This window comes from Archocentrus centrarchus, chromosome 10 (assembly GCF_007364275.1).
Source record: "Archocentrus centrarchus isolate MPI-CPG fArcCen1 chromosome 10, fArcCen1, whole genome shotgun sequence".
Classification (NCBI taxonomy): domain Eukaryota; kingdom Metazoa; phylum Chordata; class Actinopteri; order Cichliformes; family Cichlidae; genus Archocentrus; species Archocentrus centrarchus.
In genome coordinates, this window is record NC_044355.1 from 35,306,460 (window position 1) to 35,321,640 (window position 15,181).

The 15,181-nt window shown below is 44.5% G+C and overlaps 1 protein-coding gene across 5 annotated transcripts in view; it reads left to right on the top strand.

The window, feature by feature from the left end:
• The window catches only part of LOC115787377 (storkhead-box protein 2-like), a 129,536-nt gene that overhangs the window by 96,417 nt on the left and 17,938 nt on the right, over positions 1-15,181 (top strand). For all 5 annotated transcript variants that reach the window (XM_030740061.1, XM_030740062.1, XM_030740063.1 and 2 more), the window contains one exon: positions 1,599-3,975. In XM_030740061.1, coding sequence (XP_030595921.1) covers positions 1,599-3,975 — 2,377 coding nt within the window. The remainder of the gene's footprint in view (positions 1-1,598; positions 3,976-15,181) is intronic.

The window sequence follows — 15,181 nt, forward strand, 5'->3', positions numbered from 1 at the left end:
ATTGTTAAATAGTGTAAAAAGTTTGATCTTTACGAAAAAATTAGTAGAGGTAAATGGACTTATTCTTATATAATGCTTTTGTACTCTGAGGTGACATACTATAATGTGTTCCTATAAGGGGAGGAGCTTATATTTTTGGACCATTTCTGATGGTCAGTGCAGCTTGAATGTTCTTACACTCTCTATGTTTTTTAGTTTATTGTAAAGTTTTGTCTCAGGCTCAGGGACTTCAGATACTGCACTTTTGCTAAATTCTGGCAGCTTATATTTCCTTATATTGATAATGTCCATTAACAAGCAATTTCCCTGTCAAGTAAATAAAAGGGGGAAAAATGTATGTTGTCTGAATTTGCAGCATGTTAATCCCATACATTGTTCAGCATATATTGTGCAAGTTACTTATGCACTAATACCCAGCCTCACCCCAATACCACCAAATTTGAATTGGTCACAGGACAGTGTTCCTAAAGAAGGCAATTGCATTCATGAATTGTATTTACCACACCAGTGGATGCACACAGATTTATACTGTTCACTGACAGTGGTTTTCAGAAGTGTACAGTGATTTACACAGACATTTCTCTTTTTATTTCTCTCTGTTCTCTGTGTTATTATATTGTGTGCCATACAAGAAACATTATTCTTTAGTTACTGAACTGTTAGCCACATGGATTCCCTTACAAAGTGCTAAACTTCTCCCAATCCAAATTTTTTAGCAGAGATTCAAAATGTAACATTCTCTCAGCTTAGTCTTCTTTTTAACAAGATTGAGTGGGCTGAACAAATACTTGCTGTTTCTGTGTGTGCAGTCTGTCTTGTATTGCATCAGTCTGACTGCAGTGAAAGGTTGCTATGATGTAACTGACAGTAATAACTCCAGACTGATAGAGGGAGTGATTGAAGAAGATATTCTAGAGGAAAAAAGGGAAATGGAGAGAGTGAGGGGTTTATTTGGGGAAAAAGTAATAGTGATAAGGAAAGTAGAACAAAGAAGAAATAAAAGGATGAATAAAAAACTCGAGAGAAAATCCCTGGAGGATGGACACAGAATGACTTTTCACTCCAGAGTAAAACAAAAAGAATGCACACAGTGTCCTGTGCTATTTACTGGTTCATAAACTTCACCCGATGATAATGTTGATGATTTATAACAGGTAAACACTTGTCAATAGCGTTAAAAACCACGCAAAAGGAAAAGGCAGTTATGCAAACCTAACCAGATAGAAATGTTGGCCAATCAGAAGCCTACACAACATTACAAGATAAAATTTTAATTTTTCTTGTCCACATGTAAATGTAGAAATGGAATGTCTGAAAATGTTCATGGATGAAGATTTTCAGACATTCCATTTCTACATTTACATGTGGAATGTAATGTCTGAAAATCTTCATCCTGGAAGGACTTTTTTAAAAGCCCTGTTTTCGATCACCTCAAGCACAGTTCACGTGTTTTTGGGCTCTAAACATAATCATATAATAAAAAATTAATCCTGTGTTGTGATTTTCCTTTTATAGTTAAACCTAATAAAAAGGGAATTAAATGAGGCCTTTGTAAAGTGACAATGCTCTCATTGCTTCGTGTCTCTGTCTTTGGTCAGGTGTACCGACACCAACGGAGGAGGTTTTGCACCACACTCTAAGCATGCTGGTCCGTGAGCGGAAGATCTACCCAACACCTGATGGATATTTTATTGTTACCCCTCAAACCTATTTCATTACTCCAAGCCTAATCAGAACTAACTCTAAGTGGTATCACTTGGAAGAGCGTCCCACTGACCGACACCAACATCAGAACCAACAGCAAAATCAGCAGACACAGTGCACCTCCCCTCTCTCTGGCACCATAACCCCTTCCACCTCTGGGGGTGTGCGAGAACGAACACACCCAAAGTCTAACCAAAACCACAGTGGGGGAGGTGGGGATTCTTTTCACAATAACAGTTACCGTGGGGACGACCCCCCTAGCCACCATACTACCCTGCAGCGACGATCCCCCAAAGATCACCGGGAGGCGTACTCGGTACCACACTCCCCACAAACACCCCCTCAGCAAGCAGGGGGTAACACAGAAAAGAGCCGAAGTTCTCTTGGGTTCCCATTCAAGACGGACACACTTAACAAGCATCGAGGTGGGGGAGTTGCAGGAGGAGGAGGAGCTGGAGACACAGAGAAACAAGCAGGATCAAGTGGTACAGGAAGTCGTAAGTTTGGTTTGAAGTTGTTTCGTTTGAGTTTTAAGAAAGATAGGGCCAAGCAGCTGGCTACCTTCTCTGCGCAGTTCCCCCCTGAGGAATGGCCACTTCGTGATGAGGAAGTGCCCAGTCAGCTGCCACGCCATGTAGAAATGGAGATCATACGTAGAATCAACCCTGAACTTACTGTGGAGAATCTTGCCCGACACACAGCAGTCATGAAGCGTCTTGAAGAAGAGCGTGCTCAGAGGAGCAAAGCATCATCAGCCAATCACAGCTCCCGGAGTAGAAGAAGTGGAGGTAGACACAGAAAGCAGTCTCAGACCAAACTCAGCCGCTCACATAGTAAAACAAGGACTACCCGCTGTGAACCAAGTGACAGTTCCCACTTAGAACTAACTGACAGAGACTACAGAGGTTACTCCTCCTCACTAGCTCGGTCACCGAGGGAACAAGCAGTGGCCATGGAACGGCAAAGGGCCCGACTTCACCTGGCGCATAGCAACCCTAACATTCTTGACTCATCCCACCTGCCTGTTACTCCAGAGTGGGATGTGTCTGGAGAGCTTGCCAAGCGTCGCACAGAAATGCCTTTCCCTGAGCCAAGTCATGGCCCATCAGCCCACCATTCTAAGGTTCACCGCTCACACTCCCACACCCAGGAGAGGAAATCCAGAAATGAACGCAGTGACAAGGCCAAGGAACGTTCCAGATCCATGGACAACTCTAAAGGACCACTTGGAGCTGGACTGATTGGACCACCCAATTATTACGATGACCGGAGCCGTTACTATACTGATGATGGCACTCTGCGAGCTAATCAGAGCTCTTCTCACTACTCTCATGCCACACCCACCTCAACTAAGGTGCCTGGGGATTCTCTAGGATTGGATGGTAGCAGGAACTTGGAGAAGAGTAAGAGCAGAGATAGCCTTCCAGCATATTCACCAAAACCACTGCCTAGCTCTGTCTCTCCTGATGATTACTTCCAATGTTCTGGATCCTCTGAGGCTATTCTCACAGCATCAGCCCCTATGGGAACTGTGGGCAAAAACAGTCATGATGGAGTAAAATCAGGTAGTATTGACAGGCAAACTGACAGACAGACATCCCATCCACCAGAAAATGAGGACTTGCCTAAGGTGGGACCTAAGTGTGGCAGCCTGCCTCCAATACCCCTCTCTTTTCCTGACCTTCCTCTTTCTAATGGACGACCTCCCCACAGTACATCCTCTAGTCAGGAGAAACGAAAGGAGATCTTTAGTAAAGACACGCTCTTCAAACCTCCTCCTAGCCTCCCTTTGCCAGGTTACAGCTCCCTGAGAAAACCCACAGCCCTTGCCTCCTCAACTCTGTCATCATCCTGTGAAGTTCTTGATTCCCAGGAGGTCTTTGATACTCCTAAGCATCTGTTGGCAACACCATCTGTTCCATCACAAGGGATTGAGCCCACATCCAGTGCTGCAGATGCCACCTTTGACTATTACAATGTCTCAGATGATGATGAACTTGAAGAGGGAGGGGCTAAAAGTCAAGGAGAGGATGAGAAGCCTGGAGGAAGCATTACTGTCATGGGAGGAGGTGGAGCAGGGACCATGCAATGGCTTCTGGAAAGAGAAAAAGAGAGGGATCTGCAGAGGAGGTTTGAAAGAACCCTTGCCTTCCCTGGTGCTAAAGAGAACCTTCCAGAGCCCAGTCAGAACCAGCAGTCAGCTCACTCTGCTAGATTGGACAGTATGGACTCCAGCTCAGTCACTGTTGACAGTGGATTCAATTCCCCACGGTGAGAATATGCATACTGTGCACACTACATACATAAGCACACAGTACTACATAGCTTATTTGAGCATAGCCTTCAATCGCCATTACCTACTTTTCTATATCTTTTATAATTTTGTATTTATATTTGTAATTTTACATTTATCAGATGCATTCTCTCTCTCTCTCCCTCTCATATATATATATATATATATATATATATATATATATATATATATGAGATATGGGGAATGATCGAGAGGCGTTTTGTAAAGTGTGCAGAAAAAATATAAATTTGACCTGAAACGGTGTGACGGCGATCAAATCGCACCGAGCATCCACAGTTTACCAGCAGCGGATTTGCGCGTGGGGAGCAGATCCCTATTTTGCTTTTTGGTGCTACAGAAAGCACTGCAACTGCAACCTCAAGGTCAGCTATGAGCACAAGTATTGCCGTCACACCTCAGCAGCAAACCAGTATTACAATATTTTATTGGAAAATAAATAATCGGCTTGTGAAACTTGAATTTCGTTGCAGTTTGTTTATATTCTTAAAAAAACAAATTTAGATAGATAGATTCAACTCATTGTCATTGTGTACACAAGGCACACAACGAAATGATTGTTCCAGATCACTCATCCATAGACAAGCATCTGCGGTCATGCAGCCAGAGACCGATACTACCGTTAGCCAATGTGGTTTAAGTGTCTTGCCCAAGGACACAATGCAGCACAGGGACAGGGACTCAAACCGGCAACCCACTGGCTGCAAGACGGGCACCTACCTAGTGCACCACTTTTTGAAATGTGTTTGGAATATTAATGTGTATGAGGTCTTAGTCAATACACAGTCACAGTTACACCTTCAAGTAAGTGGGATAAAGTTTTGTCTTTGGTGAGAGATGGGCTATCATCTTACATGTCTTAGTGCTGTGAATCCACCGCTACCCCAAAAAAGGCTGCTGCTCGATTTCGTCCTGGTAGTAAAAATATTTTAGAGGTAGTAAAAATAGGTAGTAAAAGGTAGTAAATTTAACTCTAGGATTCCTGTATAAACCCTGTTCTTGAATGCCTGCATCTTGTTCTTCCCATTCGGCTGACTCTTCAGGACTTGCCTTGCTCTCTGCAGGTACTTGGTGGTTGCAGCTTTCCTAGTGACCTCTTCATAGTTCCCATTTGCCTGTGGGATTTCAAGGTACTTGTAGCTGTCCTCAATGTCTACAAAGTTGCCTTCTGGTAGTACAATCGCCTCAGTTCTGACTACCATCCCTACACGTCTCCAGACCGAATGACATTCTAGTGTCATTGCTGTAGATCCTAGTGGTGTGGATCAGTAAATCGATATCTTGTTCACTCCTGGCATACAGCTTGATGTTATCCATGTACAGGAGGTGATTGATGTTTGTTCCAGTCCTTAGTCAGTATCCATAGCCAGTTGATGATCTGGCTGAGGGGATCAAGGCCTATAGAGAACAGCAGTGGGGACAGAGCATCTTGAGTCATCATCTTGCAGTCTTGAGTGACTGCTCTATCTACCAGTAGCTGGTGTTTGGCTCCCCTGGTATCTCTGCCAATTCTTTTCTGGGGTCTGTTCATGTTTTGAGCCACGTGCCTGCTCACCTTAGCTGTTTTGATGTTGTATTGAGGCAGGTTATTGGCCGGTAGTTGGATGGGTCCGGTCCTTTCTGTTGATCCTTGGGGATCAGGACTGTTTGGCCTTCAGTCAGCCATTCTGGTCGTGTCTTAGCCTCTAGCAGCTGGTTATTTTTGCTGCCAGGTGCTCATGGAGTACAGTTAGCTTATTTAGCCAGTAGATGTGAATCATATCAGGAACTGGTGCTGTCCAGGTTTTCATATGTGAGACTCTTTCTTAGATGTCTGCCCCTGTGCTGGCCACTGGATCCTGTTCAGGGAGGTTGCTGTGGTCTGCTCTTAGACTCAGTAGTCACTGAAATAGTATTGCCAGTAGATCACCTGGAGTGTGCCTCCATAGTGTAATGGTTAGCACATTTGTGCTACAAGTGGAAAGTTGCTCAGTTAATTCAAACTGGAGACCCAGATATCCTTTCGGGGTTGTGTCTAGAAGCGCATCCAGCATATAAATCTGCCAAATCAAACATACGAAACTTCCTGCTACGGTGACCCCTTGTGAGAAGGGAGCAGCAGGCTTTTTTAGTAGATCACCCAGAAAACCTTCCACTGTGTCAGTCTGTCTGTTAGCAAGGTAACTGAGAAAATTATGAATGATTTCAAGAAAATATTTTATTTTCATGGTCAAAGGTGATGTCACCAAAAATAACACTAGTCAACAATTATTTTGCTACCTGGAGAAAAATGCCTGATATAAGGCATTTCAGGTATTCCAAATCTATAATCAGAATTTCTCTAGCACATCAGGTTCTTGAGTTATTCACATGTCAATATTTAGCTAATGTATTGCTGTACTGGTGCTTCTCAGGCAAATGTAGAGTGTGCTAAGATTTTCTGAGTTTGATATGGGTGATTTTGGGGTGCTGAATCCAAATATGGTCATTAAAATTCAGTCAACGGGCAGCACAATGGCGCAGTGGTTAGTGGGTTCAATTCCACCTTGGCCCGGGCCTCTCTCTCTCTCTGTGTGGAGTTTGCATGTTCTCCCCATGTCTGCATGGGTTTCCTCCGGGTTCTCCAGTTTCCTCCCACAGTCCAAAGACATGCACTTACTGGGGTTAAGTTAACTGGCTACTCTAAATTGCCCATAGGTGTGAATGAGAGTGTGAATGTGAGTCTGTCTTTCCGTGTTGGCCCTGCAACAGGCTGGCGACCTGTACAGGGTGCACCCTGCCTCTCGCCCTATGACAACTGGGATAGGCTCTAGCCCCCCAATGACCCTGAACAGGATAAGTGGAAGAGAATGGATCGATGGATGGAAAATTCAATCAACTAAAGTTTAATTGCCAATATCAGTTATCAATAATGCCAGAAATTTGCAGTTTCTTGTAGTGATTGTTTCAATCTGTCAGTAGATAAAAACAAAGTTTTAGTGTTACATCAAGTGATGGAATAGTGTTTCTGGGGCAGTCCAAAGTGTGTTTCAGACAGTTTATTGAGGAGTCAAACATGAAAATTAAAACATCAACAATACAAATCCATCCTCTTTTGATATGAACATAAAACATAAAAAAAATACAAAGTTAAACAAAACAAAGGTAACACAAATAAACAAGGACATTCTCAAGACCCACCCCCCTCCTCTGTCCCTAGGACTTACATCTTATCACACCGAGAGTCAAATCAAATTCTCTTCAAATAGAGTTATCAATATATTGTCGAAGGGGTTGCCAAGTTCTATTGAATCGCTTTAAGTTATTTGCTAAGGAATACCTTATCCTTTCCAGGTGAGAGAGCTTTACCAGTTCTTCCAGCCACAATTTAACCGATTGAACCTCTGATTTTTTCCAGAACATCAACACTAGTTTTTTCCCTACGATGAAGGCATAAGATAAAAATTGTCGTTGGTATTTATTAAGTTGTGAAAGTTGAACAGAAACTCTGAGTACAATCAGAAGTGGGTCCAGCCTCAACTCTGTATGAAACATATCTGATAAAGTTTTGAATATGCCAGACCAAAATGGGGCTAATTTTGTACACAAAGAGTAAGAATGGAGGAGTGTGGCTTCTTCAATATGGCATTTGTCGCACAGTGGGGATGTGTTAGGGAAAATTTTATGTAACTTCACCTTACAGTAATGAAGCCTGTGAATGATTTTAGTCCTGAGGCCTAAATCTTTCCATTGTGAATAACCTGAATCTAAAGTGGAAGGGACAAATGAGGGATTCTTTGCTAATGGTAATAAGGTAGATATAGAACCAATACCGAACTGGGATTTTATCTGTTTCCAAATACGCATAGTACTGTGAATGATGCGGTTAGTGTTGTATGTCAAATTATCTATACTTGTTGGTGACAGAATAAGAGCACCAATTTCATGAGGACTGCAGTCTTCTTTTTCCATTGTGATCCACTTGGATTGTGTAAAATTGTGATCTAGCCAAATTGTGATGATGCGAAGTGCACAAGAGTAATAGTAAAATGAGAAATTAGGGAGGGCTAGTCCACCCTCCAGTTTTGCCTTGCAAAGATGAGCTCTATTCCAAGGTAGGTGAACTTAGTATTAGCAATTTTAAATGGCATACTTTCCAAGATCGAAGAATCCTTGAGCTTAATTGGCATCAGTTCACTCTTGGACCAATTGATCCTGTAACCCGAAAACCTGCTAAACTGCGAGATTGTATCTAGGAGCATTGGTATAGTACACTGAAGATTGGTTATGAACAGAAGGATATCATCTGCATATAAGGAAATTTTATTTATAGTCCCTTTAGTATTGTATCCCTGTATAAGGGGGTTGGCACGAATTGATTGTGCAAGGGGTTCTAGGGCTAAGGCAAAAAGTAAGGGTGACAGCGAGCAGCCCTGTCTGGTACCCCTATGTAACTGAAATATCGGGGAAAGTGTTTTATTAGTGACAATTCTAGCACAAGGTTTATGATAAAGGATTTTTAACCATTTTACAAAGTGTTCGCCAAGATCGTATCTTCTCAGGGTTGCAAAAAGGTAGGGCCATTCTACCTGATCAAAGGCCTTTTCCGCATCGAGGGAGAGGACAGCCAAATCAGAAGTTTCCTCCCTCTGGGAGTATATCACATTATAAAGATGTCACAAATTAAAAAAGGAGTGTCTGTTTGGTATAAAACCTGTCTGATCGGGATGAATTAATTTATCCACTAATAAAATCAGCCTATTAGCTAGAATCTTGGCTAGTATCTTTTGATCATAGGTTAGCAGCGATATTGGCCTGTAATTACCTACTTCCTCAGGGTCCTTGTCCTTTTTTGGTATTAGTATTATAGTGGCTTCCCTCATAGTAGGCGGTAGGATATTATCTGAGTTAGCTTGAGTGTACATTTTTAGCAAGTAAGGTGATAAAAGGTCACTAAATTCTTTATAAAATTCCCCAGGATATCCATCAGGACCAGCCGCTTTCCCACTTTTTAATGATTTAATAGCAACCTGAATGTCTGTGCATGAGAGATTTGCATTAAGAGAGATCTTAACTTCTTGGGTTAAAGTTTGGAGATTACAACTATCTAAAAACTTCTGTATAATTAAATCATCTTTTATAGCATGGGAAGAATACAGTGATTCATAAAATTGTTTAAATCTATGATTAATGTATTTGTGTGAGGTTAAAATTTCCCCATTTTCTGATTTAATTTTATTAATTGTACGGTCATGTTCCATCCATCCATCCATCCATCCATTTTCTTCCACTTATCCGGGGCCGGGTCGCGGGGGCAGAAGCCTAAGCAGAGAAGCCCAGGCTTCCCTCTCCCCAGCCACCTCCTCCAGCTCATGCGGAGGGACCCCAAGGCGTTCCCAGGCCAGCCGAGATACATAATCTCTCCAGCGTGTCCTGGGTCTACCACGGGGCCTCTTCCCGGTGGGACATGCCTGGAACACCTCACCCAGGAGGCGGCCAGGAGGCATCCTAATCAGATGCCTGAGCCACCTCAACTGGCTCCTTTCGATGTGGAGGAGCAGCGGCTCTACTCTGAGCCCCTCCTGGATGGCCGCACTCCTCACCTTATCTCTAAGGGAGAGGCCAGCCACCCTTCGAAGGAAACTCATTTCTGCCGCTTGTATTCGCGATCTTATTCTTTCGTCACTACCCAAAGCTCGTGACCATAGGTGAGGGTAGGAACGTAGATCGACAGGTAAATCGAGAGCTTCGCTTTTACGCTGAGCTCCCTCTTCACCACGACGGACCGGTGCAGCATCCGCATCACTGCAGAAGCAGCCCCGATCCGCCTGTCGATCTCCCGTTCCCTTCTCCCATCACTCGTGAACAAGACCCCGAGATACTTAAACTCCTCCACTTGAGGCAAGAACTCGTTCCTGAGCCGGAGATGGCACTCCACCCTTTTCTGGCTGAGGACCATGGCCTCAGACTTAGAGGTGCTGATTCTCATGCCAGCCGCTTCACACTCAGCTGCGAACCGTTCCACTGCGAGCTGGAGGCCCCCCCCTGATGAAGCCAACAGAACCGCATCATCTGCAAAAAGCAGAGATGAGACTCTGAGGCCACCAAGGAAGAAGCCTTCCGCCACCTGGCTACGCCTAGAAATTCTGTCCATAAAAATTATGAACAGAATCGGTGACAAAGGGCAGCCCTGACGGAGTCCAACACCCACAGGAAACGAATCCGACTTATTACCGGCTATACGGACCAAGCTCTCACTGTGGTTGTACAGAGACTGAATGGCCCGCAACAATGGGCCAGACACCCCATACTCCCGCAGAACCTCCCAAAGGACACCCTGAGAGACACGGTCGAATGCCTTCTCCAAGTCCACAAAGCACATGTAGACTGGTTGGGCAAACTCCCACGCACACTCGAATATCCTTGAGAGGATAAAGAGCTGGTCCAGCGTTCCACAACAAGGACGAAAACCGCATTGTTCCTCCTGAATCCGAGGTTCGACTAACGGACGCACCCTCCTTTCCAGCACCCTGGCATAGACCTTACCGGGGAGGCTGAGTAGTGTGATCCCCCGAAAGTTGGAGCACACCCTCCGGTCTTCCTTCTTAAAGATGGGGACCACCACCCCGGTCTGCCAATCCAATGGCACTGCCCCAGATCTCCACGCGATGTTGCAGAGGCGTGTCAACCAAGACAGCCCTACAACATCCAGAGCCTTCAGGAACTCAGGGCAAATCTCGTCCACCCCAGGGGCTCTGCCACCAAGGAGTTGTTTAACTACCTCAGTGACCTCACCCCCAGTGATGGTCAAGTCATCCCCCTCATCCCCAGACTCTGCTTCCACTACAGAAGGCGTGTCAGTGGGATTCAGAAGGTCCTCGAAGTATTCCTTCCACCGTCCGACTATAGCCACTGCTTTCCCCTCCTGAGTCGCCTGACGGTTTGCCAGAATCGCTTCGATGCCGTCCAAAAGTCTTTTTCCATAGCCTCACCGAACTCCTCCCACACCCGAGTTTTTGCTTTGGCCACTACCCGAGCTGCATTCCGCTTGGCCTGTCGATACCTGTCAGCTGCCTCCGGAGTCCCACAGGCTAACCAAGCCCGATAGGACTCTTTCTTCAGCTTGATGGCTTCCTTCACCTCCGGTGACCACCATCTGGTTCCGGGGTTACCACCACGACAGGCACCAACCACCTTGCAGCCACAGCTCTGAGCAGCAGCCTCAACAATGGAGGTGCGGAACATGGTCCATTCGGACTCAATGTCCTCAGCCTCCCTCGGAATGCTGTCGAAGTTCTGCCGGAGGTGGGAGTTGAAGATCTCCCGGACTGGGGCTTCTGCCAGGCGTTCCCAGCGCACCCTCACAATACGTTTAGGTGTGCCAGGTCTGTCCAGCATCTTCCCCCGCCACCTGATCCAACTCACCACCAGGTGGTGATCAGTTGACAGCTCAGCTCCTCTCTTCACCCGAGTGTCCAGAACATACGGCCGCAGATCTGATGATACGATTACAAAATCGATCATCGACCTGTGACCTAGGGTGTCCTGGTGCCATGTGCACTTATGGACATCCTTGTGTTCAAACACGGTGTTTGTTATGGACAAACTGTGGTTTGCACAGAAGTCCAATAACAAAACACCATTCGGGTTCAGATCGGGCAGGCCGTTCCTCCCAATCACGCCCCTCCAGGTCTCACTGTCATTGCCCACGTGAGCGTTGAAGTCTCCCAGCAAGACTATGGAGTCACCAGATGGAGCACTCTTTAGCACCCTGCCCAGCAACTCCAAAAAGGGTGGGTACCCTGAACTGTCATTCGGCGCATAAGCGCAAACAACAGTCAGGACCCGTTCCCCAGCCCGAAGGCGCAGGGAAACTACCCTCTCGTCCACCGGTGACAACTCCGACGTACAGGCAGCAAGCCGGGGGGATACAAGAATACCCACCCCAGCTCATGTTCCATTTTCCTTAATTGTCTAGCCAGTAACTTATTGGGTTTTTCCCCAAATTCAAAATATTTCTGTTGAGTAAAAATAAAAGCCCTAATGATATGATCTGACAGCAATTGATTATATTTGTACCTCAGCGAAAGAATTTTTTTGTGAGTTTCTGTGGAGGGGCGTGTAGCGTTATCCTTATCCAGACGCCTAATTTGTTGCTCTAAATCCACCAACTCTGCACGATTCTTTTTCCTCCTCGCCGCCCGAAAAGATATAATACCTCCCCTCAAATAGGCTTTCATAGTCTCCCACAGTATTGATGGACACGTTCCTGGAAGATCATTCATCTCAAAGAAAGTAATTTGCTCTCTGATAAACTTAACAGAAGTCTGGTTCCTTCAACAATTGTGGGTCTAATTTCCATGGTCTTCCAGTTTGGTTCAAATTATCTAAATGTAAATCTAGAGAAAGGGGGCATGGTCTGAAATTGCTATATTATGATATTTTACTTCCCTAGTATAGGGCAGTAATTTTGCATCTATCAGTAAATAATCAATTCGTGTGTACACATTGTGAACATGTGAGTGAAATGAATAGGCTCTTCCCTGTGGGTTAAAAATCATCCAGCTATCGACCATATTAGAATTATTTAGGTATTCCTTAAGGAAAATACTAGCATTAGAGGCCGGTGCTCTACGTGTTGACGAGCGGTCTAAGTATGGATCTAAAACAAGATTCAGATCCCCTCCAATGATTAGATTAGTCTGCGAAATGTCAGGTATTTGGGCTAAGACATGTTTGTAAAAAAGTGGAGTCTATGTTGGGGCCATTAATATTAACCAGAGTTATAGGAACAGAGTACAGTTCCCCAACTAGTATTAAATATCTGCCTTCCCTATCGGATATGGTTGATTTATGGCTAAAAGGTGTACCTTTCTTGAATAATATTGCCACGCCTCTGGCTCTCACTGCACAAGTAGAGTGATAGGTTTACCCTGTCCACCTGCATCTCAGTTTTATGTGTTCATTCTTATTAAGGTGGGTTTCCTGAAGGAAAATTACATCGCTGGACAATGTCTTTAGGTGTGCTAATATTTTACCCCTCTTAACAGGATTATTCAGACCTTTAACATTCCAGGTGACTAAGGTAACTTGTCCGCCCTTCTTTGTTTGTGTTGAATTAACCTGCATAACTCAGATTAGAATGAAAAAGAATATGTAAGTCCTCATAAGTGTGAAAGAGATGGTTATACACCATATACAAGTCCCAGCCCACCCCTTTAAACAAAATGCTTACTGTCTTGCCTATACTAAGAAGAACTTGCAAAGTAAGGCGCGACCCCTCTAAGGAAGCTATAAAGAAAAGAATAAGCAGAAAAAATAAATTAAGAGTAACACTTACACAACAAGACACATTAACCTACTCAACTAACAACTTCCCTTACTGTTAACTCCTAATTAGAAGTTTAGAAAGCTCTGCAAAAATATAGAATTCGAGCACCAAAACAACATCCGAGCATTTGGGAAAAAAAAAAAAAAAAAAAAAGATCTCAAAAGCATGCGTCAGGTTATATAAGCTGCCAATCTATAAACATCAGCCCACTTCAAATTATCAACGAGACTTAAGGCAGCTAGTTATGTAATCAAAGTGAAGATTCTAAGCATTATATAAACTTAGCTGGATGATCATAGAACAGTCCAACATCCCGAAGAAGTGCTCTAACACCGTTAAATGCAGCTCTGCGTCTTGCCACCTCGGGGATGAAGTCGGGAAAGATGCGGATCTTCTGCCTGCGGTAGGCGAGGTCCCTCTGATTCATGGCCTTCCGGAGGATCATTGTAACGTCGCGGTAATAATGGAGTCTCACCACCAACACCCGAGGAGGTCCTGTGTCGTCTGGGCGCCTTCGTAGAGCTTTATGAGCGCGGTCCACCAGCGGTAAGTCATCCAAAGCCAGCATGTCCTTCAGGAGCTGCGAGACGAATCCGTTCAGTTCTGCGCCTGTCTCTGCCCCTTCTCTTAACATTGCAATCCGTATATTTTGTCGTCTGGACCTTCCTTCTAGATCCATGCATTTTTCTGTTAGCTGATTTGTTTCTGTGCATAGACGTTTTATCTCCGACTGTGGCACGGTTATGGCATCCGCTGACTGTGTGGCCGCTTGTTCTAGTTCAGCAATGGATGCGCCATGTTGGACGTTGGTCGTTTTCAGCACGTGTATGGCATTTTGAGTTTCAGTCTTGAGGGCAAGGAGTTCTCCTCTGATATTGGCGGACACTTCTTCAATGCGAGTGTCTATTGTCTGACAAATTTCGGACTTGGTTACTTGTAGTTCTGCGCAGAGAGAGTTTATGGCCTCTAGGATGATAGCATTAGCCATCGGATAGCTACCTTCAGGCGAGTCCGAGGCGGCTGGGCACGGTTCTTTCGCTTTCTTGTCCTTGTTGGAGGAATGCATCCTCAAATTTGCTTTCATCCTGTCCTGGTGCAGTTGAGTGAAATCTAGCTTGTTCTCTCTCCCAATCTATTGTAGAGCCGTCCAAATGTCGAGTTAGTGCGAAAAATATTTCTAAATTTGCAGGAGCTCCAGGGAAACGCTGCCTACTCCTCCATTGCTCACCAGCGCCCCCTGGGGCAGTCCAAAGTGATGCCAAGCTCAAAGCTGGGATCTTTAATGGACCCCAAATCCATGAGCTTATTAGATTTAAGACTTTCCATCTAAGCTCATATCCCTTAAACTAAGAGCATGGGAATCATTTGTTCAGGTGGTACAAAATTTCTTGGGCAACCACAAAGCCACAAACTATGAAGAACTAGTTGACAGCATGCTCATATCATTCAAATGCATGGGTTGCAGAATGTCACTTAAGATTCACTTCCTTCACTCTCATCTTGACTTCTTTCCACCCAGTTTGGGCAATGTGAGTGATGAGCATGGTGAAAGGTTCCATCAAGATATCTCTGACATGGAGACCAGGTACCAGGGGCACTATAACGCAACAATGATGGGTGACTACTGCTGGTTTTTACAGCGTGAAACTTCCATGAAGCACAAGCATGAGTGCTTGTCACACTTTTGAACTGTTTAGGCAGACTAATTGTGGAATGTATTAGTTTGAGATTCCTCATATGATTGATTTTGGTATCTGTGTCTTTTTTTCACCAGGTGTATGTTCATGGTGTACTTTTCGAGTTTGGCAATTGGCATTTAGTGGCATAGTTATGTAACTCAAGATCCTGACATGCTAGAGATATTCTGTTTGCATATT